This window comes from Eleginops maclovinus, chromosome 15 (assembly GCF_036324505.1).
Source record: "Eleginops maclovinus isolate JMC-PN-2008 ecotype Puerto Natales chromosome 15, JC_Emac_rtc_rv5, whole genome shotgun sequence".
Classification (NCBI taxonomy): domain Eukaryota; kingdom Metazoa; phylum Chordata; class Actinopteri; order Perciformes; family Eleginopidae; genus Eleginops; species Eleginops maclovinus.
This window is the reverse complement of record NC_086363.1, coordinates 10,765,651-10,783,065: the sequence shown is the minus strand read 5'-3', so window position 1 is coordinate 10,783,065 and position 17,415 is coordinate 10,765,651. Positions and strand designations below refer to the sequence as shown.

At 39.8% G+C, this 17,415-nt stretch overlaps 1 protein-coding gene across 1 annotated transcript; it reads left to right on the top strand.

Moving 5' to 3' along the window:
* Window positions 1–13,627: 13,627 nt before the first annotated feature.
* On the top strand, window positions 13,628–15,386 carry tcf21 (transcription factor 21). The gene is made up of 2 exons (XM_063901438.1): window positions 13,628–14,162; window positions 14,935–15,386. Exons 1-2 carry the CDS (start codon window positions 13,656–13,658, stop codon window positions 15,022–15,024), a joined length of 597 nt encoding a protein of 198 aa, XP_063757508.1. The 5' UTR covers window positions 13,628–13,655; the 3' UTR covers window positions 15,025–15,386.
* The last annotated feature ends 2,029 nt before the right edge of the window (window positions 15,387–17,415 follow it).

Sequence of the window (17,415 nt, the reverse complement as noted above, 5' to 3'; positions counted from 1 at the left end):
CAAAGCAAGGAAGCATTTGGATTTTCTATATTTAATTCCGATAATTTGTGCATCCCATCCAAAGAAGTACTTTATGGTTCCCTCTATCAGCATTGACAAAATATTCCGTAAACAAGCTTTGTTGTGTTCTATTCCAATTGAAACTTTACTTATTTCCCGTTTAGACACTTTGATTTATATTGATTCTCATTATATCTTCCTTTGTGTCAGTGTTTTGGTTAATTTTGTACTGTCAAGAAAAGTTAGGAATGAAAATGAATCACCATGATATTTTGTACAACATTGTCATTTGCAAGGGTGCTTTTTTCATTTCAAATGTTGATTATGAAAGGAAATTCTTTTTTCTGATAACAGAAATAACAACTTGGCCCTCAATTTGAATAAGGCAAAAAAAAAAAACACACAAAAAGGCATTCACTTTAAAAGAGCAGCGGAGGATGGATGTCTCATCCATCATGATTACATGAGGAGGAAATACTTTGAAGTAAATGCAGTTTTTGTCTTTAACAGTGAGAATTATTAACTTGTCTTTATAAAAAGCTACATACCATCAGTCATTTCAAAATTAGATGGAACATTTACTCGGCAAAACTCTTTTTGTGGCTCCTTACTGACACAACTGAACAAACGATACATCTCTGCTCCAGAACTGGGGCCCGCTGGCCCTTTTTTCAGCACCTCAGACGGACATCCAGCCAGTGTTTGGATAGAGAAGGAGTTGCTGTAAGCCTTGTGGAGTGGATTCTTCCTCTCTCACTAGAAATCAGTGCAATGCAAAAACAAACTGCTGTAAGAGCGTGGAGGAGTGGGTCCGAAGGGCACCCAACAATCGCAGAGAAAAACCACAAATGTGTTAGCTTCAGGAGGCTCAATTACACACCTGGTTGCCTTTTGAGATAACGTGTGTGTGTGTTAGCAATCAGTAGTGAAATGCATCATAGTCACTGTGTGTCTTAATGTATACGCTGTATGTGAGGAGGAGAGAGTGGGTGCCAAGACTATCTCTTTTGCTGTATCTTCATGTGAGTGTGTAAAGACTCCTATAAAGTTTGTGCTGGTAAAGGTCCGAATGTGGGTGGAATAGGGGGTGGGAGGTGTTGACATAGAAGGATGTTTTGGGGTGGCGTTTGGGGAGCAAGTCGGGGTGAAGGTGTAGAAGGATGATAGGAAGGAGAGATATGAAGGGGGTGGTGTGTTTTAGCGGCTCGAAGTTTGGGTTTTACAATCCTACGGTGTGCAATGTTGCTGCATGTTTGCACACATTTTCTAATTGATCTGCTTTTGCTCATACTTGTGTCTGTGTGTGATAAAACAAAGCAACATCTCCCACTCATTCAAGCAACACACATGCTCATGTACACACAAACTCACACAAACACACAAACACACACACACACACACACACACACACACACACACACACACACACACACACACACACACACACACACACACACACACACACACACACACACACACACACACTGATATCTAAATTAATGGTCTCCTTGGGGAGTCATCCAAAGGCCATGGGCGTTTGGGAGAAAAGATTCTTGGAAAAAGGCTTCATCATCAGAACATGTGCTCATTAGTAACCCCATCTTAGCCATCCAGAAAGAAAGGGCGGGGTAAACCAAGGAAAACATGGACAAGGTCATATACTTATCATGTTGAAGAAGCATTTACTTTAGTCTTTCCAAATGACAATAAAAGTCAGAGAGGGGCGATTGGGAATCGGCCAATCGGTGATGAGCAGAGATGAGGGTAACGAGGTAAAGGAGGTAAAGAGCATAAATAGTTTAAAGAAAGTCTAAAAAACTAAAAAAGAACAAGCAAAAAGAAGCAAGGTTCTCAGCATGTTAGACTCCCTCCATCTCATTCAGCCTCACTCTTCGCAGGAAGTCATTAAAGGGTAAGCCAATAAAGCTGTGTCAGATATATTGTATCCCCATCCTCCACAGGGATATAAAATATTGGTCTCCTATTCTCATCAGACATGGGGATCAGCATTTTACAGGCGCACAATGTCCCGCTTTGGAGTTCAGAGAGTTTACTTTAAGTTATCAACTGTCTTGTTGTTGGTTTTCAACACAAATGTTTCCGGTTTTATTGAACATGACAAATTCAGAGGGGCATCCTGCAGGAAATTATTTTTAAATGTGGTTCTGTGATGTTCATCCTTACTAGTCAATTAGTCCAGCGTTGGGTCTTGAAGTTGGATTTTTGCCAATTAAAGATACATTTTGGGAATCATTCTGAATTGGGATTTCTCCTGAAATTAAAAAGCCTGTTTTCAGGCCTTTCACTATTCTGTTCGGTTTATTATACTTTGGTGTCTCTACTTTCCTTTTATCTAGCAGACAAACGAGGTTAGCAACTAGCTGGTGAAAATGGTGCAGCATTTAGCAGTTAGAGCCAGATGTGTTCCTCAGGAGTTGGTAGAGACCAAAACACAACCAAAAGAGAGGAAAATTAGACATACATAGGTGGTCAGTAACCACGTGCTAATGAATGCTAATGTTGCTACATATGTATCTGCCTGCGTGATTATGAGTCCAGCTGCTTTTCTTGGCGATATCCGCCCTGTGTAACTGGATATGTCATAGACCAGGGGTTATGGTTAAGATGTCTAATTGGTCAAGGCATAATACATCATCCAACAGATTACCTGTGATCCTATAGTGCCTGAATGCTATGCAGGATAGGTCTTGCCTTTAAAAGCAGCAAGATTCGTAATAACACATAGCTGTTGGATGTGTAAGTGAGCAACCTTTGCGATAATGTATTGTTAAAAGCTTTTTTTACAGCCCTGTTTTGGCAAAGAAAATCAGTTATTGCACCTTAAAATAAAAAAAAAGTTTCCAATAATGTTCTGAATAGATTCTATGACTAATGTTTGCAGGGAAACTCCACAGAAAACAGATGAGCTTATTATCGCTTCTATAAAAAATGACTTCAACATTTCATACTCTTTGTTTTTGTGGTTGAAGTTCAAACCCCCCACAGGGAGGTTATTGGGAAAAATGTGTTTCTTTGTACTTAGTTTTTCCTTTGAGATTTTAACATTTTTTGACCAGTATTTTATATATAGCACTAACTGAGAGGCTACTTTGGAGGAAAAATAAGCGGCCCCTGCTGCTTTTTCTGTAGATAACAGTCTTCCAAAACAAATACACAACATATTAGTATTAGAGCAAGAAGAGAATGCGTTTTCCATGGAAATGTTGCTGCACTTAAAGTGTGTTTTATAGACGGGCAGGCTGACAGACAGAGACAATCAGAAGAGAGATAGGTAGATTGATACAAAGACACATTTATAGATAGATAGATAGATAAATAGCAAACGAAGGGAGGGAAAAGGGAGCAATAAAACATGATGGAGGGAGAAAGAAGTAGAAAGTAGTGAGGAGACGAGGTTAATCCAAACAGACGTGTGCCAGGTTATTTTTACGACAGTCCCATCAGCCATTATCTGCCTGCTCTGTTATGGTTAGGGATAAATACAGACCTGGGCAATACCAAGGAGGGGCAGATTTGTGTGTGTGTGTGTGTGAATGGTTTAGCGTCTGTGTAGTAATGTGTATTTTTGTGAGCATGTCGTCCCTCTCCTTCTCTGGCTCTCCTCCACTGCAGCAGTCAGGGAAGATAACCACAACAGTTTATACCATTTCATCAGACAGTCTTTTGGCGATTTTAGCCCTAATGGACACAGAACAGAACTGGCCGTTTTATCTTCTTGCTCAATAAAAATCTCAGGGCCAGTCGGCTCATGAGACTCTCTGTCTACAAAACTAAATAAATATCTACCAATTTACTGAGCTGGTAAGTGGAGAAAAAATAAATGTTTTAAAGCAGCCTTTGTGTTAGGCAAAGGTGAAGTGCAGGGGAGTTCTCTGTGGGAAACATTTGTGTGAAAGAATGAAAGAGATGACTTGAACGTGGTTATGATATCATGATATCTGGCATCAAACTCTCGTCTGTAAGCTCTCCAAACACCTGTGTTTAAGGCGTGGAGTGAAGATAAACGAGGGGATTAAAGTAAGACATACAAGGAAATTAATCTGTGTGTGCGCCTTCACGCATCTGTTTGAAAGATGTAGCGTTATGTATATTTAAAAGACCTTTACACTATTTTTATCATTCAATGCTTATTTAAACACGCATTTCAGTGTTTCCTTTGCGAAAATGCAGCATTCAAACACCTGCTGCCTCAGGGAAAGCCAACAACCATGTGTTTAGGCGAGGGTGCCTCATCCCATCTGGCCATGTAAGTGTTGGTGCAAAGGAGGTGACGGTGAGTTTGAAGCTGCAGAGAAATGATCTTCAGGGTTTATTATCTTTAATTAGCATCCAGAGGGGGAAAGATGGATAAGGACCACCATTTCGTTGATAAATCTGCTGCTGTGTTATTGCCTTAAATGAAGAAAAAAGAGTTCAGTAAAAAAGGAGCAGGAAAAACAGACTGTGGCATCATCATTCCTAAGTCCAGATGCCTCAAGATATACCTACATATTTATATTTTGATTAACTGATTATGGAATGAAATGTCAGTTATACAAACATTGACATGACTAGGCCCTTAAAATGAATTTTACAGTATTTTAAGGCTTTGATAACACATGAGTGTTGAGCATTTACCTTTAGCCAATATTGGAAGTAAAAATAGCTTTAATTAAATAAACTAAAATTGATGAGATTGAGGATTTACTCCAAGAAGGTCTGCAGTCAGGGGGGTTCAAAGGGTACCAATGACCCCGGTCAAAGGCCCATGCGAAGGTCTAAGGTCACATTGACAACTACAAAACCTGCGTTGAAATTGTCACGAAGAAACTGTTAGACGCCTGTTAACACAAGAGCAAAGAATACATAAATAAAGTTCTTTCACTTTCAAAGTTTCTGACTGAGGAGGCATTCAGAGGCATATTGCCCATTTTCAAGATTGGTAACATGATGATGTGTTACATGGTGATGGCAACAAGGATTTTTAACTTATTCAATTTTTAACATAACAGTTGAAGTTGAGTTTTAAAGCAAACAATTAACTCATATGGCAATACATAGTTAAATTCTGCAACAAAAACGTACACAAACACAGACACACTCTTCACACCTCTTAAGATGCAGAAGGCTGCTGTCAAATAAATAAGCAACACATTTAAAACATATCAAAAACAGCTGGACAACAGCTGTTATAAAGAGGATGAGCAAGAAACAAGGAAATATACTTACACACATTTGAGTATGTGTGTGTGTGTGTGTGTGTGTGTGTGTGTGTGTGTGTGTGTGTGTGTGTGTGTGTGTTTCACAAAAAACAGCAGTATGAGAATAACATGGTGGTGTAACTGCTAATATACAACTCAACAGCTTTGTTTCAAAACTAATTTCGAGCAAGAGCAAGAGCACATGCACCTATTTGTGAAAGAGCAGAATCAGATTTGTTCACGATGGAGGACAGAATCGTGAGCGGAAGAGCAAGATATAGTTTATTAACCTTTATTGCAGAGTCATTTAGGTGGGTGATCTGACAAGTTTACATGGTAATGGATCCCAATCTACTTTTCAAGCATATCAGAGTGATTGTGGCATGTCCTCTCACTTGTTTCAAAACTTCAAATTACCTTATTGAATAACAGAAGTGAACAAACAAAGAATGTAGTCACCTATAGCTCTGCTGATTGGACAAGTTACTTCATGTGACTCTTTCTTGGTTGATAGCAATTTACATTAAAGCTAGTGGATGAGAAGCTTGTTCCTAAAAAGAACTGCAAGCCAGTGGTATGGGAATGGCACAGTAAGTATCAAAGTATCAAAAAAGACCTGACTTATATTAGCCGCGTTAGCTCGAATCAAATTCATAATACATCTAACATGTCTGCAACCAGGCTTCATTGCATTCTGCTATGGTTGGTAGAAAGATAGCCCTGCCTCTGTTATGTTGAGTTTATCTCTCTGAATGATTGGGAAGAGTTGCAAAGGCGCTTCTTACAAAACTTTTCCAATGCGCAAAGCTGTTAGCTAATATTGTTGAAGTCAGTTTATCTGGCAACAATATAGCACTGATGTGAGGAGTGAAGATTTTCTCATGACTGACTGCAGTATGGTGTCATCAAAGAAATATGCAAGACCATGTACTTGCACAGGGAAATTTAGCATGATAAGCTAATAATGAAATGCTACAGCCAACATTAAGTGCAGAGTGTTCGTGACATCTGTTTGTGATTATGCCGTAAAGGTAAGGTGCTGTTGTGTCTGTCCTCGGCTATTAAGTGGAGCTGTCTGTTAGCTGCACCGGCGCTTGGGTCACATTCACACACACACAAACAAACACGTGCGCACACTAATGAGCTCATATACACACACACACACACACACACTTGTCTGCTTCCTGCCATGGGATTTGGGGTTTAGAGGATCTTAGGGGTCCCTAGAGACCTTGAGATTTGATGTCAGATGTTTTGTGGTGTGTGTGTGTGTGTGTGTGTGTGTGTGTGTGTGTGTGTGTGTGTGTGTGTCAGGGTCTTTTTTTATCACAGCTCTCATCTCACCTCTTAGTCGTCTCCTGTTAGCCTCCGGTAGCATTATGTCTGTGTCTCATGGGAGAACTGAGCCACACACTCGCACAAACACAGATTAGGCTGAAATGAGATTGGAGAAGGTGCTGCTAAGGTCAGCTATACCTTAATCTTCCACATACAAATATCACAAGTCCTTTATACAGCCAAACATGTCTGTTTCTTTCATAATTTCCCATTCCTTTCTTTTTACTTCATTTATTTTGATCCTGTCTATTCTGTTCATTCAATTTTACTTTTCTTCCATAAATACACCTTTTTATTTTTGTAGGAGATTTGTTTTGGTTTATTCTCCGCCTGACTTTTTGTTATTGTACAACGTGTGACGGTGTGGGTAAGAGTTCCTACATGTACGTAAAATGTTTGTACAAGTTCCCTCCCTGTGCATCAGGCCCTCTCTTTGAGGGTTAGGGGAGTATCAGCGGAGTAGCCCAGGAGGAGCCTCTAAGCTGGGCCTGGTGGGGGTGACGGTGCCCTGTGGGACATGGAGGGAGATTGTCGGCAGGAGGAGAATCAGCCAGTGAAGGAGGGTGGTATGTATAATGTCTTTTCTGAGGAAGGCAGAGGTTTTCCTGCATTTGGGGCAGTCAACAAGTCCCTGGCTATCAGCATTTCTGGATGGTTTATCCGGAGATATCGGCAGGTTATGTGGGTGTATCTTGTTCGAGTCTGGAGTTTGTTCATGTAGACAAGATCAGCTAACACTCCCCCATCACAGAGACATGCAAAGAAATTCATAAATGCAAAAACACATTCATTACACTCACAGGGGTGTCTTTGGGGACTGCTCGTATCTCTCTTCCTGGGGTCTGATAATATTCTGTCTCCCTCTGTTCCATGAGTTACAGTAATTACCAGTGAATGCTTTAGAAAGTTATAGATAATCAGCCTGTGTGCGTGTGTTTGCCTGTATCAATGGTCTTTTTGTGAATGTGCAACTATGAGCTCACTGGACCGCTGACACAGAGGAGATATGATCGGGTGAGATCATTTCATCTGCAAGTGAGAGGAAAATTAAGTAAATTTTTCAAAATAAAAATAACGATCCTGCACTTCAAACAGCAGTACGAATGTTGATAATAAATAAAATACAGAATACTCCCTAAACAGATTTGTTCCTCCTTGGTAAAACATTAAGGAATGTGTGCTCTCAATTTAACATTTAAAATGTTCACATTTCACATAGAGACACACACACACACACACACACACACACACACACACACACACACACACACACACACACACACACACACACACACACACACACACACACACATACACACACACACACACACACACACACACACACACACACACACACACACACACACACACACACCTGTCGCTCCCCCTCCTGAGTAATGAGGAGGAAGAGGATCAAAGCAAATAACCTGATACAGCCAATAGGAGCGCAGCACTGTTTATCATCCCTCTCCATCATCGCCCTCCGTGTTAACAACAGCCTGAGTAATCAGGTGTGAATAATACCAGCGACGGTCCAGCATTACACCGCTAATTAGGTGTGTGTAATGATAATCCTGACAATATATATCCCTTCATTACATACAAAGGTGAAGAGATATGAAATTATTCTCTCTTGGTAAGACTGGGTGTACTTGACTCATCTTAATCTTACATTTGAAATGCAATTTGTTAAAATGTTGAGTCCCTGTAAGACCAGTTGAGAAGCTCTAAATTGCAATATTAGGCTACACCACAAATCTTAAGTATAATACAGCTAAAAACAATAATAATAACAATTATTATATAATTATATATATTAAAAAAACTGTTTTTATTGATTTGTTTTGGCTAGACGGATTTGACTAGACGATCCAACAACAGAGAGTTGAGTCTGTAGTGGGGACAGTTAAGGGGGCCGGGGGGGGGGGTCCAAACGGATGCTGTGAATGATTTAGTAGGGTGCTGGGAGTTCGGATAAAACCACCCACACAAACACACACATCCAAACTGTGCAGAGACCCTCTCCCGCTCTCTGTTTATAAACTGTAGCCTCACTCATAGTGACAGACACCAGACCTTTGACTCTGAAACCCAGCACTGTCCTACACTGCCATACTGCCAGTGCTAAGAAGTGAAGTCACAGTCACACACACACACACACACACACACACACACACACACACACACACACACACACACACACACACACACACACACACACACACACACACACACACACACACACAGTAATCTGTGCATCCGATCACCAGCCCACAAGTTACATCAGAGGTTGCAGCAGAGGTTGAAAAGTGCCATACTGTAGCAGAACTAGGGCTGAACGATTTTGGGAAATAATCTAATTGCGTTTTTTTTCCTCAATATTGCAATTGCGATTTAATATGCGATTATTTTTTCAAGGTCCTCTTCTCATGTATTTTTCAACAAACACAAGCAATACATCAATCGTGATTACAATCGTGAACCTCATGAGGTAGCAACAGTAGCGAGGCACGCTCGCAAGTCACGTGACCAGATCACGTGACCAGTCAAATCGCAGCCTTTGCGGTTGGAAAAATCGTTTTGTCATATCGCGATATTATCGCAAATGCAATTAATCGTTCAACCCTAAGCAGAACACAAGCTAACACACAAACTGCAGCTGCATCACGTCTCACTTACTTCCCACAGGCCACTTTGGGCACTTTGCCAATTCAAGTTCAGGCCAATACAACTTAAGAAGCACTGTGTGTATGTGTATCTTGAAGCCAGCCACCAATGTAGCAATACCTCTTGGTCAGTCACAAAGGTCAGCCCATGTTTATATATTTGTATCTTTTTCGGAAGTCTCCACCATGTTACTTTTTTTGTCTTTTCTCTCATGATTAATTTATTGCTGACCTCCATCTGTCCATTTAATGTAAAGTGAACTGTTTGCATTTATTTAACAGCCTGTTTTCCAACTGTGCAGGTTAGCTCTGGAAAATAGCTAGCAACAAAACGTTCAACTTAAAATCTTTAGTGCTCTTTGAAGCCATTTGACATAGTTGCCAAACCTTAGAATGACAACTTCCTGGTCTCTCACATGATGCCCCAAAAATACTCTCCAATCAGAAATAATCCTTAAATGTTATGTACTCAATGTTGTAAATTGTACTTTTGGCCAAATCCAGTTATTTTCTTTAGCATATTGAACTACTGCTGTTGTTGAGTCAAAACTGAGCAGTGGGGAGGCGGGGTTAAAGGAATGCCTTTTGCTTCTCTATTGGCCGATGAAGGCTTCAGATGAAAATGGTGGTTATTTCATAACCTGCAGCTAATTTTGTTTTTTAGATTTAGGATTATTTAATGTCTTGAGCACAATGACAACACCATGTTTGCTCGAGTCAAAACATGCTGTTGTCCCTGTCTTCTGATTGGTCGTTGAGGTAAGGAGTAAAACATTATAGCCCAGCAGGGCACATTATAGATTATTCTCCATTATATCACACCATTTCTTTGCGCACTTTTAACAACAACCCTTTCCATCCGTCACACACGTTGCGAAACTCAATGCATTAACCACAGATTTACACATTTCTGCAGATAATGTGTGCACAAATTCCAGAGCCTAACACACTCCAACTCCCCCAAGGACAAGACTTCCAGGTCATTAACCGACACTGTCACAGAATATCACTCTCGTTCTTTCCCTGTTTGCCTCCCCCCGGATGTTCTTGTCACTTAATATCAAAGGATTTTAGTCTTTTTGAGAAAATAATATGATATATCCACTCCCAAAAAAAACGTCATCATTCTCTATTATTGCCTTGGAACGTCATATCCTTTTTTCCTCTGTTTTTCTGCACTCCCTGATTTGAACTTTCGGGAACCTCTCGTTATTTTACTTTGATTTTTCTGCCTTTTTTTAAAGGTACTTGAACTGAGGCGGAAACTAAATTGTGCGTACATTTGTGAATGTGTGTGTCTGTGTGTGTTGGGGGAGTATAGTTGTGATAAGGGACAGGGAACTGGAGTGCTAAGAAATAGATTGATGATGTTTTTCTCACCCCAAGCTTCCCTACAAGATTGCCTTCTCTTTCAGCTCTTTAACACCAGCAAGCAACTAAATGTTTTCCCATTTTTATATGTCACAGAAAAATACAAGTGGAATGTTTTGCCAATAAATAAAACAATATTTTGCTTTAGATTATTCTTCTTTTCACTGACATTTTCTGGTTCCTTCCTGTATTGTGTGGTCCTTGTAATGTTTAGCTCTTATTAAAAGGATAAGAAAAGCAGTTAAGGAATAGGACTTTTTCAGAAGACACCACAATTTTATAGGTATAGTCATGTTCATCACTAAGTAACATTTTAGGAATAAGAAAGCACCGTACAGATAAAGTATAATCCTCAATTGCAGCTTTCCTTGTTTTCAGCTTACATTTTTTATTTTGTTACCCATTTTAAATCTAAAAAACTTTACCCCCACCACCCTAACTCTTTTATAATTTAAAAGTCAAATTAAGATGTTATATCTATTTTTTTAAGTAAGGAATCAAGAAAATTTACAATAAAAATACGGTATTAAAGATTCTTATACATACTTGTTGAAACCATATCTAAGTTTCACACGTCTCGCTGGGCATAACCAGTGTTTTAGCATAAATTGCTAATGTTACTTATGTTTATTTCCTGCATAGTCAGTGTTCGAATCGTCATAAGTTAAAGAAAGGAGGGGGTCTAGTGTTAGCCCTCTGTCTTTCTCATGGGTGTAGTTATGGTGAGGGCAAATATAGGCTGTCAAAACTCACAGCAACAGGTAGTTCTTTGACTTTAGAGCCTTTAGTTAATGGCTGCGTTTAGTCCATGAGTGGAAAAATGGGCCAATAAAACATGTTGGAACTGACAGTGTTAATCACAAGACATTTCCACCCCCTTAGTACACCAATGTGGTCCACTGTCACTTAGCATGAAATGAATAACTTTAAGTTCTGTCATCATGGATTCAATATTATTTGTTCTCGTACTGGACATTCCAATAACAATATCACTTGATAAATTCCTCCTTTCCCAACATAAGCATTAAACAAAGGTGTGTGTGCATGTGTGTGTGACAGAGAGAGAAATTATGATGACCGGAGGCATCAGGTGGCCCCCCTCGGTGGCCCTGCGAGCAACATCTGGAACCCGTCCCTTCGTGGTGACATCACACAACCAGCCTAACCTTTGAACCCAAACCGGCTAATTAGCAGCATGTCCCTCCATAACTGCCAGGGTCTTTTTTTTTTTGTTTCTCCATCTTTCTCACCATATCCCCCCTCTCCACCTGTTGCCTTATGTCACAGTGTGTGTGACCGGGGCTCTCAATGTGAAGGTTTTCTAAACACTCTTTGTAAAACAATGTTGCCATTCACATGAAAAGCAGTTAGCGCTGGCAAGTACACGTTTGAATCATGAGTGTTTTACATCAGGGTCTGTGTTTTATTGATGCTCAGGGAAGTAATAAAGGGTTGTGCTTTGTTTTTTGAGCTATTTTAGTTCATCTCCTTCTCCCTGGTGGATCCATGTATCTCAGAGGTGATCATCAATCTACCAGACTCTATTATTACTTTTCCACAGAGTGCTTTAATTTCCAGGCCACCCAGGAGATTAAGCCCCCTCATTGCTCTCTTTCCTCTCCCTCCGTCCCCTCACCTATCTTTTTTCTTTCTCGGTCTGCTCTGTGTAGTGCCTTATCGTTGTTTTCTTTGCAGTCCAGTGAACCTCTTTCCAAATGTGTTCCTCTCTTTTAGATTTTTTTATTTTAAGATGTTTCTCTTTTAAAAATGTTACTGCATTAAGTGTTTTTCAGTATTGTGTCAATTCTATGTCTAAAACATACAGTGCCGGTGCTTGTTTGGATGCACTGTGACACCGGAAGTGAGGGGGTTAAAGGTAAGCTCTCAAGAGACACACCTCTCATCCTTTGCACACGCTTCAGCTGTGCCGGCAAAGGCACACACATTCCCAAGAGATCTGCAGCTTTATCTACACGTGCAACAGCAAATGCAGTCTCTCTCAGTATCACTAGCATGTAGGAATTAATTAAGGATACGAGGTCAGCAACATATACCTGACTATCATCAGTATTAATTTGGTGCAACCCACCGCTTTCCGCTTTAAGCAGCTCCAGAGACTCAGTTGTTTGGAGCATCGGTGTGGAATGATGTGGAAGGCCAAACAGAGGATTTTGGGTGCCGAGTATCCATTACATCAGAGGGGACCAAGGCGCCAGTTTGCCATTTGAGACGTGACACCCCCTTGTCCTTGCACTTTATCCTGTTAACTGGCAAGATGTGCTGAAAGTTACTTGGGCCCTGTAAGTGGAACTGGCTTAAAACAAATACTTGGCTATTAAAACAATACGTAACATAACATCTACTATATAAATGGGTTTGATTTAAGATAATTGATTGATTATTAAGTAAGATACTTGAGTTAAATATGATAGGACCTTTTTAGCAGTATTTATATTTAGAAATGTAAGATTTATGGAGCAAGATAACGTTAAAGTTATTTCTTTATAGAAGACATAAATATTCAAATTTGGCAGTATTTTAATCTCACTATAGTTTATTAGAATACACTTTGTAATTCCAGTTACATATAAGATGATATATTAAAGTCATATTGACCAAAGTTAAGAAAAAAAAAAGCACAAAAAAGTTTGCACAGGTGCAACAAAAATGGGCTAGTCCAACAAATCAAAACACATAATTAAAACCTACCATGAAATATGTTACTTTGTAATAATCGTCTACTATATTTGTGACCATAACAGTTGTGGCAATAAGGATGAACAAAATAAACAGTTTGAAATCTTAAGAAATATCTGTGAATACACAATGAGGTTAAAGCGTTTCAAATGTACACTTTAAAAAATAGGTAAGAATCTTCCTAATTGTTGATTTGACTTACGGTTAAAACAAGCTTTATAATCTGTGTTTTTCTGGGGACCCATCCAGCGTCCCTTGGGGTCCTGGACCACTTCGGGGACCAGATCAACTCCATGTCTCCTCCCAGCATGAGGTAACGCCCTCAACCGTGGGGATAAAAAGTCTGCTCCTCTCTGTTCTGTTCACGCTCACTTTGCAGTTGATGAACTTATCTCTAAGGCGCGCGGTTGTTCATTCCTGTCCAGCCACAGCTTCCAGCTCCCATGTTGTAAGCCCGCTGCTTTTGTTCACCATGTCCACCGGGTCTCTCAGCGATGTCGACGACGAGCTCCTGGACGGCATCCTAAAGTTTGGCTCTTCCAGTAAAGACTCGAACGAGAGCACAGAAGAGAGCTCCAACTGCGAGGGCGCAAACGATGGGCCGGGCAAGAAACGGAAGAAAGCGTCTCGGAAAAAGGCATCTAAGGGTGTGGCACAGCAGGAGGGCAAGCATGGGCAGAGGAACGCAGCCAATGCCCGGGAGAGAGCAAGGATGAGGGTCCTGTCCAAAGCCTTCTCCCGGCTGAAGACCACCTTACCCTGGGTACCATCCGACACCAAGCTCTCCAAACTGGACACTCTGCGCCTGGCGTCCAGCTACATCGCGCACCTCCGGCAGATACTGGCCAACGACAAATATGAAAACGGATATATCCACCCCGTTAACTTGGTGAGACTGGGTGGAGGGGAAACTGATAGTTTATTTATGTTTAAAAATAAATGTATGAGAGAGGAAACTTTAAAGTGAAGTTTAAAAGTTAGAATTACAGGCTGGAAATGTAAGCCAAATTGAGCATTTCAGCATTTTATTGTTTTACCCTATACTATTTAAGACTGATATATATATATATTTTAATTTGTTTTTTCAGGCTACACCAATTTATATATTTATGGTTTTACCTGGGTTGCAGGCTGCTGCTATAGGCCTTATTTGCTTGATAGAAGGTGATAAATGTGGGTGATAGAGTGAAGCAGGTGCATGAGAGGGGAAAAGCAACAATTCATGTTAGGTGACTTTTTTTAGGCCAACATACCTACCTTTTTACGTACCTCTGTTTAAGATTAAGTGTTACCATAAAATATATTTACAGGCCACAAATGAATGAGGTTTACAATTATGTTATGCTAAAAATGTCTGATGCAAGATTTGGCCTTACAATGTTTATAATAGAACAACAAATAGATTAATTAACAATTTGTCAATTGGCATTGCAGATCTTGTGATTGCAAGTTTATTGTTAAGTCGATCGCATAATGATTTTTAAAAGAATGTAATGCATGAACGTCTCGTCATAGTCCATCCCTGCCCAGAATGATTATGCTGACCTGATCTCTGGAGGTGATAAACTGACACAGGTTTATTTTCCCCATGTAATTACTTGATGAATTAATATTCTGAGACACTGCTTGCCTTAATTGATTGTATTCCCCCCCTCCCGCAGACGTGGCCTTTCATGGTTGCAGGTAAGCCGGAGAACGATTTGAAGGAGATGCTGAACACAACGAGGTTATGTGGAACAACGGCGTCTTGACGAAACTGAGTAACACTGATTTTCCAAGACAAAACAAGAAACATTGTGACTGACATGAGCGTCTCATCTCCGCAGACTTTGAGTGGGAATATCAGAGAGAATATTATCTCTTTTTCGTTCCCGTAAAGACAAGTTGAATTTTATTTAAATGCATTATGTCACCAATTGTTGTCTTTGCTGGTCCAAAGATAAACTGCGTGCTTCAAATTGCTTTTTTATACTCTTCAGACGCATTTGTTTTTTTTACTCATGCAGGCCTGTTGTAACGGCTTCATTATGAAGGATGTGCACATGAAACATGTCCACCGTCTCAAATGGTTGAACAGATTACATGTATATAAAATATATTTGTTTCACTTTTACACCTTGAGTATTGAATGTATTTTTTTTATTCCGTTCTGTCTGTTTTATTTCCGTGTGTGGGCCAATGCTTTGACCTAGTAACCCCTTCTTATCAGTCCACTCCTTCAGAATAGCAGAACCTGAGCACCAACGAAGCATCAGCGCAGATAAGTCTTCTCTGTTGTTTCTAAAAGATAACAGTGGACGTTGTTGTCATTACATAAACAAACGTTTTCCTTCGAAGATTATTTGAGACCCTTAACACAGTTAGTGCTCTTAGTTTAAACACTTCAAAAAAGAGTTTACCACCCTGCCAATTGTATTGATGGATGAAGGAGAAGGGAACTGCGTAAAAAGGTATCTATACGCAGCTAATAGCCTACTGATGTACATTTAAATATATATCTTAAGCTTTTAATTTATTCACTGATAACTACACAACTTCACACGTTTATTTCTAAAGAAAGTTCTAAATGAGTATCGAATGAGAGTTGAGAAAAATTACAAATGTCATTGACTGATGTGCACTGATTGGATAGCCTATTGAGGATTAAACCAATCAGCAGCGCGATTTGTTAGAGGTAAGAAAATATTTGTGACATTATGAAAGTTGTAGAAAAACCTGCGGGCTGAGCTTCAATCCCGCCCAGACCAGTTGTTTTAATTCGCTCGGGTTATGACCGCTTTGTTTACATCACGCCGACAGTTATTTATGCAGTCTGACACACCGCCCCTCTCTTTCTCTCTCTCTCTTTTTTTAACACGGGATGCCTTTCATTTCTCCCCCTTCTGTCTGTCTCCATACATGTTTTACGTGCTCAATCAAATGCAAACATCATGCTATACCTGCCATACACATTTAAACTTGCTATACACACACATTTGTGTATTTTTCTTAAAGAGAATCAACATTTCTTTGCATAAAAAAAGGAAATGTTGATGTGCATGTACTTGTATTGTACATTTAATTTTATTCTATCCACTTCATAACATGATTGACAATGACCAGCTACAGTTATAGTTTCTAAATGTTACAAGGTTACAGACCAGTCAAGATTAAATATATACTTGTCTTTATTTAAATGTGTATATTCAATCTGGGCCTAAAATACCTCATCGTCCCCCTAAATGTTGCTTTTACAGTATTGCCTGATTAAGGATTATCCAATAATCTAATACTGATTTGAGCCATTCAACTCCATAATAATCTGCTTTTGATCTCATTTACCCAACAACTCCTGTGTATTTTTACTTCAAGTTTCAAATGCTGGAATCTATATTGTATTGGAGTCATTTTAGATAAGGAAGTTGTTATAGACAAGATCAGAATCAGAATACCTTCAATCGTCCCACAGAGGGGACATTTTCATTTTTACAGCAGAAAGAGCCAAAGACAGCTTAATATTACACCAAGATACAAAACAATATATATACAAGAATCACATGAGACCTGAATATATCTGCTACCAACTGCGAGCAAAAAACAAACAAAGTCAACTTAATTATTTTTATGGTAATTAACTAAGCTACCAATGCAAGTCTCATTCATCATTTACTAATGTTAGTTTGAAAATGATGCTATCTCAAGGTCAACCTTTTTCTCAACTCTCAACAGCATGGTCTTCACAAACGTATATTTTCTTAGTCGTCATGGAGCTTATTATTGAGGCTCATGTGCTAATTTTATATAACTCGTCATTAGCTGTACTCTTCAGTGACTGGATGGAGGTGGTTGACTTTAATCACACTTACTAGATCACTTCACTTGAAGCATTAGAAAAGGAAAACACCAAGTGTCCTTTAATAGGAACAATAAGATGGAGTGCTGCATTAATAATGAGTCCCACCGACATCTCTTCAAGGACCCTCACCTAATACATCAGCTGTGGCGTGGCAGGGGCCTCGCCGCCACCTCAAAGGGACCACCGTGGAGAAAATAAACTTGGCCGCCTCTTTGCTGGGGCCAGCTGCAGAGAGATAGAGAGAAAGAGAGATAGAAAAAGGGAGGGAGGAGACTGCATGAGAGCAGGGCCGGGATTCCCATACTTG

Excerpts from the sequence above, each read along its gene's own strand:
- tcf21 (XM_063901438.1), top strand. The coding sequence starts at position 13,656 with ATGAACTTATCTCTAAGGCGCGCGGTTGTTCATTCCTGTCCAGCCACA. Across the intron at positions 14,163-14,934 it reads ATATCCACCCCGTTAACTTG|ACGTGGCCTTTCATGGTTGC; the intron begins GTGAGACTGGGT and ends CCCCTCCCGCAG.